At 38.3% G+C, this 16,637-nt stretch overlaps 1 protein-coding gene across 3 annotated transcripts; it reads right to left on the reverse strand.

The window, feature by feature from the left end:
* Positions 1–12,026: 12,026 nt before the first annotated feature.
* LOC135334592 (uncharacterized) lies at positions 12,027–16,149 on the reverse strand. Of its 3 annotated transcripts, none has more exons than XR_010394331.1 (5): positions 15,153–16,149; positions 13,957–14,753; positions 13,017–13,285; positions 12,721–12,927; positions 12,027–12,586 (listed from the first exon to the last, which is right to left on the reverse strand). XR_010394331.1 is itself a non-coding variant. In XM_064529836.1 (5 exons), the coding sequence occupies exons 3-5, from the start codon at positions 13,347–13,349 to the stop codon at positions 12,338–12,340; spliced, it is 789 nt and encodes a 262-aa protein (XP_064385906.1). In that variant the 5' UTR covers positions 13,350–14,753; positions 15,153–15,258; positions 16,002–16,149; the 3' UTR covers positions 12,027–12,337. The 3 variants fall into 3 exon arrangements, 2 of the variants coding, with proteins under 2 accessions (XP_064385906.1, XP_064385907.1); XM_064529836.1 differs by having other exon boundaries at positions 13,017–14,753; positions 15,153–15,258; positions 16,002–16,149; XM_064529837.1 differs by having other exon boundaries at positions 13,017–13,997; positions 14,192–14,753.
* Between the last annotated feature and the right edge of the window lie 488 nt (positions 16,150–16,637).

Here is a 16,637-nt window from a genome sequence, read left to right on the forward strand (position 1 = left end):
AACAGAAACTCTATTCACTTTGCCTGATGTACTTTGTTCAAGACAATAATTGTGTATGTGTTATTGCAGTAATTTTGCTCGTAAATGTCGTTTGTAAAGTCAACATTTTCATATATAAAGCGGTGAACTGAAGTACATGTACATGGAAATAATTAAATAAAGAATGTTCACAGAACACAACGAATAGTACAGAAAAATCTATACAACGACACCATACATGTAGTTCATCAACATTTTCATATATAAAGCGGTGAAGTACATGTGCATGGAAATAATAAATAAGTAGTCTATTATAGACTATATAATAAATGTTCACAGAACACAACGAATAGTACAGAAAAATCTATACAACGACAACATACATGTAGTTCATTCGGACTAATAGTTAAAGTCAATTAAGTGATTTCGATGGCTTAGTTAATTTTAAAACCTAAATTTTTAATCTCACTAAAATAATTTACTACTATTTCATTTTTAATTTACCTGTGTGTTTAATTTGTAAAATTCGTATAATTTTCTAATATAGAATGGCAAGGGTCTTTTTTTGTTCCTCTTGTACTACTGAAAGTAAGTGTAAGCGGGGGAATCGATGCCTAGATTAGTGTTAACCCACTGGCTTGTAGTGATCATGTTCGTTGTTGGGAGGTTTAATCCTTCAGTTAAGCTAGCGGCGTTGAGGACATCTGTATAGAGGTTTCGTGCAACGTAGGGGTAATGTTTGCACCCAGGGCGTAGTATGATAGAGGGGGTTAGAACCACATGGTTACAGGGGGCGGAGGAGTTACATTCACAATGCTGCTGGGCCAACTGTGGATGGGAACAAGCAATTATATAAAAAATAATCATGTTATTTTATTATCTTCACTTAGTACAGTAAAGAAAGCTGTATACCGTATAGTGGGTAATTTTCGTGGGGTAAAATATTCGTTATTTTCGTGGGCAAGCTGACTTCCACGAAATTTTAACGTAGGCGTGGCCTACCAGAACGTAGGAATGCAGGCAGGCAACAAGACTAAACGAAATTTTACTCACGAAAACCACCGTTTCTTGAGTTTAACGAATTTTTTACCCCACGAAAATTACCCGCTATACGGTATAGGTAGATTAATGCACTTTGCCAGGAGTATTTTACGATCTAATTTCTCACCACTGTTTTGTAATCGCTAAGCACAGCTGTGATGAGATCGTCAACTCCTTGCATTTGATCTCGTGGCTTGTCTTGAAGCTGATTGGCTGATTGCGAAGCCAGTCTGGCCAGATCAGCATATCCCTGGAGCGCAGCCATCAAATTCCAAATGTTGTTGCTGCTGCTATCAATGCCGTATGCTTTTGTGATCTCTGGTGTGCTGCACTGGTGCTCTAGATCAATCTGCAACAAGGAAGATGAAGGTTAATTAACTAGCTCTACATTAGTTTGGTTGTGGTTAATAATTAAGTTAATGTTTACTCTTTTTATACTGGAACAATAGACTAATTATTATCCACTTACGAAATTTCTGTAGCTTCTTTGCACAATTTTGCTGTAATCATTGAGCAGAAATAATCCTTCAAGCAGATAGCCAGCAGCCACTGCAAACTCGGGACCTTCGCCAGATGCACTGCAGTTGAACCCTGAGGCTGAGAGCTGAGATTGAGCGATAGCAGGAGGTTCTTGTGTGGGTGTTGAGTTGGTGGGGCTTGTAGTGTTGTAGCTTTCAGCTATGCTTTCAGTTGTGTTTGTGATCAGCTCTCCTGCACTTTCTGTGTTTGGTAGCGGTGCTGCAATGGCTCCACATAGTGCAGACAGCACAAAAGCAAAGCATAAGATAAGGTTGGCATTCATGATAGGATTGGGGTTGCTGATTTTTCTGTTTTTTCACTTCTTCACAAGTAGTTTGCAAGATTGTAAAGTTTTCATGTTCTTCCATGATAAAGAAACTCGTATTTATACAGATCTAGAGAAACCTTTCCTAATAGTTGTTTGCCTAACCGTTATAAAAGCGAAAACTCGGCCTGGTATCGAGGCTAAACTAGTCTCGAATACCCTCCTCAACCTAAAAGCTTGCCAAGCTTTTAGGTTGAGGCGGGTATTCGAGACTAAGGCTAAACCTGGATATGATTTCTATGGGTTTCTTAATTGGATGTGTCGAAATTGTTTATGGATTTAGGTTACCGATGATAAGAACTATATAGTAGGTCATAACTGGACAGTTCAGTAGACATACAGGAGCACATGAACAAATCAGCCCAAGCTCTTCTTGCAGAGAGTCCTCTTCAATCAACCATGGCAGTTGATTCTACCAGAAGAGTCTCCAACTTTGCTGCATAGTCAAACCAAACTCACCTCCTATGCATAGGGTGTCCTAGTCTCATGGATCAGCCCCCCCCCCCTTCTGGTCCGGCTGATCCATGAGACTAAGGGTGTCTAAATTCTAACCCAGATTTAGCACCCCTGGTGTCGCATATTTAAAGGGTCGCATCTAATTGGAGGTAACTTTACAGAGTCTACTTGCCTCGATTTCAGGCCGCTTAAAAACACTGATTTCCAGTGGGCTACAATCAAGGCTAGGGAGTGGCTACATTTACCTCTATTTAGAACGCGACATTAAAAAATAATTGTCAACGCAGCTGTCGCTACTTTTAGAGGTCAGAAAATTGCTGAAGCTCCTGGGTGTCGCATATTTGGAGGGTCGCCTTAAATCGAGGTCTTACGGTACCAAGCCTGGAAATCTTGGACTGAACGAAACGCTAATAAGTGGGCGGGGCTCATTTGACTGATAATGACATCATTATTATTTGAGCATGCGCAGTGAGACTATAGTGAAGCTACAACCTAGAGAGTAGAATACCACAAATTTCAAAAATATTTCTCTAAAAAATTGTTATATATAGTGGAAAATCATTTAGGTGAAAACGGGGATGATTGTAAAAAACTGTATGTAACATCAATTATCTCTGGAAGTAAAGTGTTTCTGGAAAAATTGCTTCTACCAAAAGATAGACAATTTATTAACAATATTATATGTGTAGACCTTAGCCAAACACTTTACTTGAAATCTCTCCCTAAACGAAAAGGCACCCAAAAACACACATAATAGAGTATGAAACAGCGTGTGTACTTATGCAAACGATTTTAATTCATGCATATGTTAGCTCAACTATCCACTGATGTTATGCCAGAGTTCCAGACCTTAGCCGACAACGGTTGGTGTTTTTCCTCCCTAAGCTTTTGCTCACTATAACAATTTGTTGCTGTTGTAAAAGCAACCACATACCCACCACCTTAGGTTGCCATGGAAACATTTTTGGATATGTTGAAGCTCAAGCATTCACCTACACTTTGGTATCATCAACATTTCTTAGAAATGTTTTAATGTCAAGATATTCACATTTATGTACCAAAATTCACAAATGTGTGGATTCTAGTGTGGATTCTACTCTCTCTAGGTTACTTGCACCATGTACGATCGTTGAGAGCTGAGCAACAATTTGCTATAATTATAGGGAAATATAATCAGAATCATGTTTGTGAATTCCCCAAAATTTGCATCCTTTAGCGGCCAGCCGCTCGACTAACGCCCCGTGTTGTCCCTGAAGTTTGGCTGGGGATCGAAGTTGGCAATTATGCTGATATGACAGGTGTCTCCGTACGTGTGTGCGTGCAGCTTTTACTTTGTGTATACATTCTTGTTTCCTACTCCACATTAGCCTCTCAATAAACAATAACGTCTGTTGTTGGGAAATCTATAGTGCATGTTCGTGTGAAATTTCTTAGTTTTAAAGTCTAATACCTCCCTAGAATCTTTTAGAGAGATAGATGCAGTCTATTTTTAACATGTTTACTATAGGCTGCATGTTCGTATGAATGAGGTGTGAAGGTCATTAATATTAATAATCTAGTCAGACGTTATCGTATACATCTACATGTATATAGGTCGTACTTTGTGAGTTCCTCCAGTTCCAACCCTAACACTATTATGCTAACCCTAACCCTAACCCTTAAGCAGCTGCGATATATTAACTGTAGTCCCTATATAAATGTGCGTGTAGCTGATGTGTGGAGTGTATCCTGTGCCAGCACCTATTATGTGAGGGTCATGCATGACTGCATGTAACCACACACTTTCATATTCCTCCTAAACAGAAACCTATTTGAAACAGATTGGATTCATTTTCTGAATGATAGTATAGACTATCTTTGAATATCAAGGCCTTTCCTTACGTACCTTTTGTCACGGTCAATAGTATCCTCCTTGTTCAAAGTTGCCTGGGAATTGTTAGATCATGCGTGATCAGAGCTACTAACTTCCACCAACCCTTTCTAAGTTTTCCCGTTTCAGTATTTAATCTCCTTTTCCAATTATTATAGTAACGCTTTTCAATTACGGCTTCTATGCAGTCTTATAAGCATTCCTCTTTGCTCCCTACTTCCTACAGTATGATAATTAAAGTTTCGTTTCTGCATGAGATCCCCCCTAGTACATTGCTTGTCAATACTTCCTGCTTTGGTCGCTAAGCTGTACAAGTAGCAAATATGTCAGAGTCTTGTATTAGAATTAGATATTGCAATGCACGAGTTGTACAACTTATTGTACATGCATTTACATGTTTTGCTGCATGATTATTTTTTATGTAAAGCCGCCCCGTACGTATTGAGGGTGTTTATGTTCGTAGAGAACACAGCCAATAGGATTAATTGAGTGAGCAATGTTGAACCTTCATACAGTTTCAATCTGGGCTATTTGATAACAATTCTATGACTGCATGAAAAAACCCTAACTGCGATATTTACACTTTGTAGTGGAAGGTATGTGGATTGCAGCACTCTGCATCATCAACAACGTTTTCCTACTACATGCATTCCTGTCGTTCCCCCAGCTGTACTTGTGTGGATGCATCCTCACACGGTGACTATTCCTTGAGGGGGAATCATGTCGTATGATATCAAGTTACGCACTGTGATGCACTGTGGATGGAAGTTTGAGATCAGACATAGCTCAATGCTTTACGTTTATTGTACACTCATGTACTATGGCTAGAGCCCCCCCACTTTTGTGCTTTATCAACACTTGAATTACCGCGATCTGTCCATGTATTCTGCATGCATAGTTACTAGAATGATGTCATTGAATGGAAATGTGGGCAGGGCCATCTAATGCATGCTGACTGCTGAGGAAAAGTGATGATCTTTTTTTTAGGTGTTACGCTCTGGCCCTGCTCAAATAATTTGAGCCCTGCCCTTCCCAAAATCCTGGCTACGCCACTGTGTGTGTTAAAATGTTATTATAGAATGGAGCGTAAAGTGACCATTCCGAGTATAGGTTTTGCACTTGATCATGCATGTCACAACGCACATACCATTCTGTTACTATCGACAAGTACAGTAGACACTAGACACGAACGTGTACTCAACAAGTATATCAGTATAAGGTACGTGTTATTTTAGGAATAAAACCTTCTCACGTTTGTGACTATATACTTGATCAGAATGACAGTCAGTATTATTTTACTACAATCAATGGTGTACTTATGTTTCAATATTGTATACTGTCTCCTTTTAGCCCACAGAATCTACCTTAATTGCACCTTACAGTATGTTTTTCATTCCAGGGAATGGGCCAGTAGTGTGTTTTTGTGAGTGAAAATGCATTAGGTCTAGTTTTAAATCAACTGTTTATGTAGTTGGTGTCTGAGCTGACAATAACATAGCTGTAGTAATTTCTGGGCCAGGAAATAGAAATTCTTAGCACACAAATTTGTTCGATCTCTGTATGGATAATATTAAGTGGTTACTTCCATTATTGTGGTTAAGTATATGTATGTGATTGTGCGTGCTCTCTCTCTCTCTCTCTCTCTCTCTCTCTCTCTCTCTCTCTCTCTCTCTCTCTCTCTCTCTCTCTCTCTCTCTCTCTCTCTCTCTCTCTCTCTCTCTCTCTCTCTTGTTCTCTCTAGATGGTCCCCGAAGACTTTAACATCAAAATCTCATGTGCTCAAGATTCTTGGAGAGAGTGAGAAAATAGAACTGAGACCAAGGTGCTTGGATGTGGACTCTTTCTTAAGGTATAGGGTATTATTGTAAATCTGGTGGATTAGCCCCCTCCTAAGAAGGGGTCCGAGCACTCTTGTCTTGTGGTCATTTCACAATGGAATGTTCCAGACCAATGGAATGTAATCATTTCCTGACCTTACGCCCCCGCGTATTTGTTACTTGTACAAAGCGTCAAGCGTAGGTATCTCTCTCTCTCTGAAGAAGGTGCTTCAATCTATTAATGTATGTGTTTTGCCTGTGGTGCTAACTCTGTGCCCAAGGACCCCTGCTTGGCTTGCTTATGCTTCGTAGCAGCGTCTATGTTAGCCAGGCCGATTTTTAGAACTAACTCTAACCAAAAGTGTACCTGAAAACCAGTATATAAATCATGAATTATAGACACTGTGAACATATGTAAGACCCATAAAGGGATGGTCAGGAAACCTAAACCAACAATTGTGTGATAAAAGTCTAAGACCTTAGCTGTTTAAGGTTAGTGTTTTATTCTATTAATCACCACAAACCCACCACCTTATGTTTCTATGGAAACATTTTTGGATAAGTTGTAGTTTAGTCATTCATCTACACACGGGTATCAACACCATTTCTTAGAAATGCTCCAATCAAAACATTTAAGTACAACTACTCACACATTTGTGGTAATCTACTCTCTAAACTAAATGAACTGCATCTCTGGAAGTAAAGTGTTTCTGCGGAAAAATTGCTTCTACCAAAAGATAGACAATTTATTAACAATACATGTGTAAAAAAATTAGACCTTAGCCAAACACTTTACTTGAAATCTCTCCCTAAGCGAAAAGGCACCCAAAAACACACTGGAGTATGAAACAGCGTGTGTACTTATGCAAACGATTTTAATCCATGCATAATTATGTTAGCTCAACTATCCACTGATGTTATGCCAGAGTTCCAGACCTTAGCCGACAACGGTTGGTGTTTTTCCTCCCTAAGCTTTTGCTCACTATATGTAAGGTCGTACTTTGGGAGTTCCTCCAGTTCCAACTCTAACACTATACGCTAACCCTAACCCTATTAGGCCACTGTGATATACTAACTGCATGTGTAGTCCCTAGTGTATCCTGTGGCTACATGTATGACTGCATGTAGTCACACACTTTCATATTCCTCCGGACCTAAACTGCAACTTGTTTGGGATTTATTTTCTGTATGTATAGTATATAGACTAGGTCATTTTTAGTTTGATAATGGTTTGTGTGTGTATATGCATTATGCTTCAACGGCCTTCAATTTCAATTATTATTGACTCTTTTCCAAGAAACGGTTGTTACCAAGGATTTTCCTTATGTACCATTTGTCACGGTTCAATAGTACATCCTCCTTGTTCAAACAGCTGATAGTTGCCTGGGAAATTGTTAGGTCATACATGATCAGAGCCCACATGTTGTACTCCTTAATTTTCAATTACGGCTTCCATGCAGTCCTCTTTGCTCCTTACTTCCTACAGTATCATTTCTGCATGAGATCCCCCTTGAGTACATTGCTTGTCAATATTTCCTGCTTTGGTCGCTAAGCTAAGCTATACAAGTGGCAAATGTGTCAGTGTCTTGTGCATTAGAATTAGATTTTGCAATGCACGAGAGCAATGTATCAAATAATGCCATTGGAGTGACGTGAGGTCCGCAGGCCCTGAGGGCAATCTGCATTACATTGCTCCAGTGCTATAGTATTTGGTGGTCAGGCAACAATTTTCATTACGATCTGAGCTCAATGATAGCCAATAGACAAGTTATAAGCATTGTGTCATATCGAGTCTGGTGTAAATGGTGTTTGATAAATTACGCTTCTGTGAAGTAGCTACGTAGATCTAGGTATTATAATGAAGTGTCAATATCAGAAGCCATATACGTCCACCATTAGGAAGCAGCCAAAAAATGAGCAGAATGTTGTGGTCTATCATTAAGACGCCATAACTTATTGTACATACATTTACATGTTTTGCTGCGTGATTATTTTTTTTATGTAAAGCCCCGTACGTATTGAGGGTGTTTATGTTTGTAGAGAACACAGCCAGGACAATTTATTTGAGTGCAATGTTGAACCTTCAATCTGTTCGATAATAATTGTATGACTGCATGAAAAGCCCTAACTGCGATATTTACATTACGTATAGTGGAAGGTATGTGGATTGCAGCACTCATCATCAACAATGTTTTCCTACTACATTCTTGTCGTTCCCCCAGTTGCACTTGTGTGGATGCGTCCTCGCATGGTGACTATTCCTTGAGGGGGGATCATGTCGTATGATATCAAGTTACGCACTGTGATGCACTGTGGGTGGAAATTTGAGATCAGATATAGCTCAATGTTTTACGCTTATTGTACCTCGTTATATCCTAACACTTTTAATCAAGGCTATTTTACACCAATGTTTTTCAAGCAATTTTAAGCCAATGTTAGGATATATAGTTACTTTGGTGGGGCACCAAGAGAATACATGTACAGGTTGTAGTTGAGGCAGCACTCACTCAAATTTTTTTATTATTATTAATTGCTCAATTATATACAGTGGAACCCCTCTATAACAGACAACTTTGGGGAACAATGTTTTGGCCTTTATACAGATTTGTAGAGGTTGTTTTGTACACAAACAGTTCATTTGGGACTGGGTGCCTGGCCATTATATAGCAACTGGCCTTTAATTATTCGGAGGTGGTTCCACTGTAACTCTACCATGCATGCAGCTAAAGGATGCAATTGCACGAGGACGAAGCTCTATACATACAATGTACAAACAAACTGTTATGCGATGATGGAGACGGATAGGATATAGGGAGGATTGTTAACGAGGAAGTATTTATTATGGTCATGTGCATGAGGGGAAAGCGACTTTACCTTGTTCACTATTTTATTTCTCTTGAAGGTGAAATTATACATTTATCCTTTGATATGGGGACTATGGCTTAGAGAACCGCATGATATTGAGAAGAACTTAGAGGCTTAAAATTTAATATCAAGGATTCTGTTTGTATACAGCTTAATCACTTAAACCACCATGCACCCATCAGCTGATTTTGTACAACCATACAAATGAAGGGCATGATTCAGGTGCACACACACACCACAAGGTGCATGCTATTTCGCTGAATAAATTTACTCCCTGAAAGTAATTAGCGTAAATTGGAAATCCCATATCCTAGCTCATAGTATCACGTACACCACCTGTTCCGGACCCCGAAATAGTAGATCAATTGCTGTTTTGGCATCTGTTTAGTAGGCATGCTTCATTGCTCATGTTACAACTTTCACCTTGATCCATCATGTGACCTATTCGACCGTGAATATGTGTTCATTTAATTGATTGCCACTTTTGTACTAGGGAAAAACCCCAACTTTCATATTGTGTACGTACATGCATGTAATGTGAATCCCCTGAGCTGCCTGGCTTGTGTTTCTAAAGGAGAATTTCCGGTCCCTTGAGATGAACAGACATGTGTAGTGTTTCACAAAACCTCAAAGTGCCCCCTACTCTAGACTAGTAATAGGGATTCACGACTCAAAAGTATGCTCCATGGATGGTCATTTAGCTGTGCACCGGAACCCATGGAATTAATGACGTGTGTTGATAATTAATCCTTTCGATACACATGCTTAATTAACTCTCTGTAAAAACAAACATTAAATAGGGATGTTATATCAAGTTGTTCAATTTTCCTGGTTGCCATTTAAGGGAAGATGAGCCACCCCCTCCAGTACCTGTACTAACTCGGATTATTAAGTTACCTACATATCGATCCGGCTTAGTTGTCTAATTGGAGGAATTCCCATTAATTATTTGGAAGCCATTGCTTTTAAGTTTATTCCTAGAGCGCTTCTAAGAATACATTTAATAAGTACCTTTTGTTTACATTATTATAGTGCGCGTGTTCAGTGCAAATAGAATCATTATTATGACTTGTTTTGCATGCTGTATATGGATACTATACAATATTGTCTCTTTATGGACCTCTATAGGGCTGACTGTATTATGCAACTTGCATGCCGGTGGTCTACTGGGGGGAGGGGGATATGCTTACTTATCATTGTTCTACATCAAATAATTTCATACCAGGAAAGATGCAACATTAACGATATTCAATACTTTATTGTATATAGAGTAAATAAACAATTTGTGCCGTATGAAGGAAGTTAATTAGTTAATGACTCACCCTACAGGGGATGTGATTGTGATTGGTTGTTTTTGCTGTTGGCGTTTCATCACAGCTTTCTGGAACAAGGAAAAGAAGTATCGACAGTTTCCTCCCTTTTTGATGCAAACTTTTTGTTTACTTGTTTGTTAAATGCATGGTATGGTAATAGGTATCTTTGCTATCAATACGTAATTACATGCTTGAGTGAATCTAGTTAACATTTAATGAGTCAATTGTTATTTTGCCTATATAGTAAGTATATTTAATTCATAAAGTTCTGAATTGTCTGTATGAATTGGTAAAAAAAAAAAGATGAATCTTACAACTATGTACATAAGCTATTTTAATGTTTCATCTTTATTTTGCGTGCTCATGCATGTATGCGCGCACAACTCACATACGTTGCTTAAGATTTCATTCCCAACTCCATTGCAGTATAAAATTATGGTTGCATGCATGGTCATTTTCCGTGGTCACCTCAACAACGTATGGAGTGTGATGATGTTATTTTGTTGACATCAAATGGCTTCTTCCTATTTAAACTAATCCAACTACTTAAACATGCCCCCTACTAGACTAGTAATAGGGATTCACGACTCAAAAGTATGCCGCATGATCATCTAACTGTGCACCGGAACCCATGGAATTAAGATATGAACTGACGTGTGTATACAGTGTATTAGTTAATACTTTCGATACACATACTTAATTAACTCTCTGAAAAAACAAACATTACATAGGGATGTTATCAATAATTTTCCTGATTGTCATTTCGAAAGATGAGCCACCCCTTCAGTACCTGTACTGATTATGTGATTTGTTTACGTGGTTCTTTGTGCATGCTTTTTGTTTCTATTTTTAAACTCATGAATGTATACATGTTTTGATGAAGTAACAGTATCCATACTTAATGTTTGTAATAAATGTAATTGAATATCTATCCATCCGGCTAGTTTAATTGAGCAATCTGAAGTATTATAATTGTTTACGTATAATACCTGTGTGTTAAAATGTTATTATAGAATGTACCGTAAAATGACCATTCCGAGTATAGGTTTTGCACTTGATCATGCATGTCACAACGCACATACCATTTTGTTACTATTGACAAGTACAGTATAGACACTAGACACGAACGTGTACTCAACAAATATATTTGCATTTCACAGTATAAGGTACGTGTTATTTGTAGGAATAAAACCTTCTCACGTTTGTGACTATATACTTGATCAGAATGACAGTCAGTATTATTTTACTACAATCAATGGTGTACTTGTGTTTCAATATTGTAAATACTGTCTCCTTTTAGCCCTTTTTTGCAGGACTAAAAAGAGCTACTTTAGAAAAACTACAGAATCCACCTTACCCCTTACAGTATGTTTTTCATTCCAGGGAATGGGCGAGTAGTGTGTTTTTGTGAGTGAAAATGCATTAGGTCTAGTTTTAAATCAACTGTTTATGTAGTTGTTTATGTAGTTTATGTAGTTGGTGTCTGAGCTGACAATAACATAGCTGTAGTAATTTCTGTAGTAATTTCTGGGCCAGGAAATAGAAATTCTTTTATTTTAAAATTTAACATCAAAATCTTACGTGCTCAAGATTCTTGGAGAGAGTGAGAAAATATAACTGAGACCAAGGTGCTTGGATGTGGACTCTTTCAGGTATAGGGTATTATTGTAAATCTGGTGTAATGCAGTAGTTAACAGCCGATTCAGTTTGTTGGAGATTTTTAACAAAAACTCTTTTCACTTTGCCTGATGTACTTTGTTCAAGAGAACTGTGTACGTGTTATTGCAGTAAGTTTACTCGTAAATGTCATAGAAACATATTGTTTGTTTATAAAGTCAACATTTTCATAAATAAAGCGGTGAAGTACAAGTACATAAAAAAATATAACCAAGTAGTCTAATTATGTTCACAGAACACAACAAATAGTACAGAAAATCTATACAACGACAATATACATCATTATACTCTTGTCGTTCATTCAGACTAATATAGTCAAGTGATTTCGATGGCTTGATCATTTTAAAACCTAAATTTTTTAATCTCACTAAATTTGTTACTATTCAAAAATGGAATTTACCTGTGTGTTTAATTCGTCTAAATTTCAACTTTATCTAATATAGAATGGCGAGGGTCTTTTTTTGTTCCTCTTGTACTACTGAAAGTAAGTGTAAGCGGGGGAATCGATGCCTAGGCGAGTGTTAACCCACTGGATTGTAGTGATCATGTTTGTTGTTGGGAGGTTCAATTCTTCTGTTAAGCTAGCGGTGTTGAGGACATCTGTATAGAGGTTTCGTGCAACGTAGGGGTAATGTTTGCACCCGGGGCGTAGTATGATAGAGGGGGTTAGGACCACACGGTTACAGGGGGCGGAGGAGTTACATTCACAATGCTGCTGGGCCAACTGTGGATGGGAACAAGCAATTTTATAATCATGTTAGTTTCTTTTCTTTACTTAGTATAGTAAAGAAAGCTGTATAATTATTGTTTAGGATTAATGCACTTTCTATGAGTATTTTTTAGGGTATTATTTTTCACCACTGTTTTGTAATCGCTAAGCACAGCTGAGATGAGATCATCAACTCCTTGCATTTGATCTCGTGGCTCGTCTTGAAGCTGATTGGCTGATTGCGAAGCCAGTCTGGCCAGATCAGCATATCCTTGGAGCGCGGCCATCGAATTCCAAATGTTGTTGCTGTTGCTATCTGTGATCTCTGGTGTGCTGCACTGGTGTTCTGGATCAATCTGTAACAAGGAAGATGAAGGTTAATTAACTAGCTCTACATGTGGTTGTTTAATGTTTATTTTAACCTAGACTTACTATAGCCACTTACGAAATTTCTGTAGCTTCTTTGCACAATTTTGCTGTAATCATCGAGCAGAAATAATCCTTCAAGCAGATAGCCAGCAGCCACTGCAAACTCGGGACCTTCGCCAGGTGCACTGCAGTTGAACCCTGAGGCTGAGAGCTGAGATTGAGCGATAGCAGCAGGTTCTTGTGTGGGCGTTGAATTGGTGGGGCTCGTAGTGTTGTAGCTTTCAGCTATGCTTTCAGTTGTGTTTGTGATCAGCTCTCCTGCACTTTCTGTGTTTGGTAGCGGTGCTGCAATGGCTCCACATAATGCAGACAGCACAAAAGCAAAGCATATGATAAGGTTGGCATTCATGATTGGATTGGGGTTGTTGAAGAACTTTCTGTTTTTTCACTTCTTCACAAGTAATTTGCAAGATTGTAAAGTTTTCATGCTCTTCCATGACAAAGAAACTCTTATTTATACAGATCTAGAGAAACCTTTCCAGTAGAGCTGCTAGAACCTGGAAATGAAATGCGATTCTTCTATGAGCTAGTATCTATGCTAGAATCGCCACAAAAACAGGTTTACAGAAGCGATACACGATCTGTCTAATAAGTGGGCGGGCTCATTTGCCTACAATTAATAATGACATCATTATTATTTGAGCATGCGCAGTGAGCTAGCTAGTGAAGCCCTCCACATCATTGAGAGCAGAGCATATCTTCTCTTAGGAAAATGAATTGTTGATCAGAATCATGTGATTAAATTATTGTGAATTTCCCAAAATGTGCCTCCTTTAGCGGCCAGCCACTCGACCCCAATCCAATCATGAATGCCAACCTTATCATGTATGACTGCATGTAGCCACACACTTTCATATTCCTCCTAAACAGCAACCTATTTGAAACAGATTGGGATTCATTTTCTGTATGTATAGTATAGACTATGTTTGATAATACCAAGGCCTTTCCTTACGTACCTTTTGTCACGGTCAATAGTATCCTCCTTGTTCAAAGTTGCCTGGGAATTGTTAGATCATGCGTGATCAGAGCCCCACGTGTACATTTTAAATACTTATTTTTCCCAAATGCTCGTCTTTCAACTTTCAATTGTTTTCCTTACTAACTTTCACCAACCCTTTCTTCACTTAACCCTTTCTAAGTTTTCCCGTTTCAGTATTTAATCTCCTTGTTCCAATTATTATAATAACGTACTGCTTTTCAATTACGGCTCCCACAATCTTAGCATATCCTCTTTGCTCCCTACTTCCTACAGTATGATAAATAAAGTTTCATTTCTGCATGAGATCCCCCCTTGAGTACATTGCTTGTCGTTATTTCCTGCTTTGGTCGCTAAGCTGTACAAGTAGCAAATGTGTCAGTGTCTTGATTAGAATTAGATATTGCAATGCACAGTTGTACAACTTATTGTACATGCATTTTTACATGTTTTGCTGCGTGATTGTAAAGCCCTGTACGTATTGAGGGTGTTTATGTTTCGTAGAGAACAGAGCCAATACGATTAATTGAGTGAGCAATGTTGAACCTTCACACAGGCTATTTGATAACAATTGTATGACTGCATTAAAACCTCTAACTGTGATATTTACACTTCGTAGTGGAAGGTATGTGGATTGCAACACTCATCATCAACAACGTTTTCCTACTACATTCCTGTCGTTCCCCCAGCTGCACTTGTGTGGATGCATCCTCACACGTTGACTATTCCTTGAGGGGGAATCATGTCGTATGATATCAAGTTACGCACTGTGATGCACTGTGGATGGAAGTTTGAGATCAGACATAGCTCAATGCTTTACGTTTATTGTACACTCGTGTACTTAGTTGTATTATAACACTTTATGGTATTTTACACCAACGTTTTTTCAAGCATTTTAGCCAATATTATTAGGATACTTTGGTGCATGGGGCACCAAGAGAATACAGGTTGTAGTTGAGGCATTCACTAGCAATTAACTGCTCAATGATACATAACTCTACCATACAGCTAAGCATGCAAATACGTGTAACTGCACGAGGACCTAAACAATGAAGCTCTATATAAGTACAATGTATAACAAACTGTTATGCAATGACGGAGACGGATGGGATAGGGGAGGATTGTTAACGAGGAAGTATAATTATGGTCATGTCCATGAGGGGAAAACGACTTTACCTTGCTCGCTGTTATATTTCTCTTGAAGGGGATCGGAGATTTCCCTTGAGATGAACACATGCACATGTGTAGTGTTTCACAAGAGCTCAGAGTGCCCCCTACTAGACTAGTAATAGGGATTCACGACTAAAAAGTATGCATGATCATCTAACTGTGCACCGGAACCCATGGAATTAAGATATGAACTGACGTGTGTACAGTGTATTAGTTATTGATAATTAATACTTTCGATACACATACTTAATTAACTCTCTGAAAAAACAAACATTACATAGGGATGTTATCAATAAAGTTGTTTAATTTTCCTGATTGTCATTTCGAAAGATGAGCCACCCCCTCCAGTACCTGTACTGATTATGTGATTTGTTTACGTGGTTCTTTGTGCATGCTTTTTGTTTCTATTTAGACTCATGAATGTATACATGTTTTGATGAAGTAACAGTATCCCATACTTAATGTTTGTAATAAATGTAATTGAATCTATCCATCCGGCTAGTTTAATTGAGCAATCTGAAGTATTATAATTGTTTACGTACCTGTGTGTTAAAATGTTATTATAGAATGGAGCGTAAAGTGACCATTCCGAGTATAGGTTTTGCACTTGATCATGCATGTCACAATGCACATACCATTCTGTTACTATCGACAAGTACAGTAGACACTAGACACGAACGTGTACTCAACAGGTATATCAGTATAAGGTACGTGTTATTTTAGGAATAAAACCTTCTCACGTTTGTGATTATATACTTGATCAGAATGACAGTCAGTATTATTTTACTACAATCAATGGTGTACTTATGTTTCAATATTGTAAATACTGTCTCCTTTTAGCCCACAGAATCTTACCTTGCACCTTACAGTATGTTTTTCATTCCAGGGAATGGGCGAGTAGTGTGTTTTTGTGAGTGAAAATGCATTAGGTCCAGTGGCGGATCCAGAGGGCCGGGGGGTCCATGGGGTCCCTTGACCCCCCCTTTTGAAGTTAACTTTAGAAGGCTTAGGCCACAACAAGAGGTAGTTCTGTTTCTGATCAGGTTGCTTCCCTGAATAGGTGAGGCCAGGAGGGACAACAGCAACTGAGCCACACATATTTGCAGTGTCATCACTTTTTTATTTTTCACAGTTTGTCTTTAAAAACGGTTTACAACACAATAATAACATCTAAATAACATACAGGAAGAGGTATTTTAGGCTTTGGCAACCAGAACATTGAACTAAGAATTGTCTCTATATCAAACACCTATATAATTATGTCATTGCACTAGCTTGAGCCATTGTACATGCTCGCTCTGTATCAAAGCAAAAAAGCAAAATGAGACCACATAATTATTGTGTTAGCATAATAACATCTTTCATTGCAAAATACAAGATAGTATATACATTAATACAAGATACAAGCACTAGCTTACTGAATATTGAAGTGTTGTAGGTGCTGTACATGTAATTATTGCAACACCCACTCAATCTAAAGTGAGTGGGTGT

This window comes from Halichondria panicea, chromosome 4 (assembly GCF_963675165.1).
Source record: "Halichondria panicea chromosome 4, odHalPani1.1, whole genome shotgun sequence".
NCBI lineage: Eukaryota > Metazoa > Porifera > Demospongiae > Suberitida > Halichondriidae > Halichondria > Halichondria panicea.

Excerpts from the sequence above, each read along its gene's own strand:
- LOC135334592 (XM_064529836.1), bottom strand. The coding sequence starts at position 13,349 with ATGAATGCCAACCTTATCATATGCTTTGCTTTTGTGCTGTCTGCATTA. Across the intron at positions 12,928-13,016 it reads AAAGAAGCTACAGAAATTTC|ATTGATCCAGAACACCAGTG; the intron begins GTAAGTGGCTAT and ends TCCTTGTTACAG. Across the intron at positions 12,587-12,720 it reads TTAGCGATTACAAAACAGTG|TTGGCCCAGCAGCATTGTGA; the intron begins GTGAAAAATAAT and ends TCCCATCCACAG.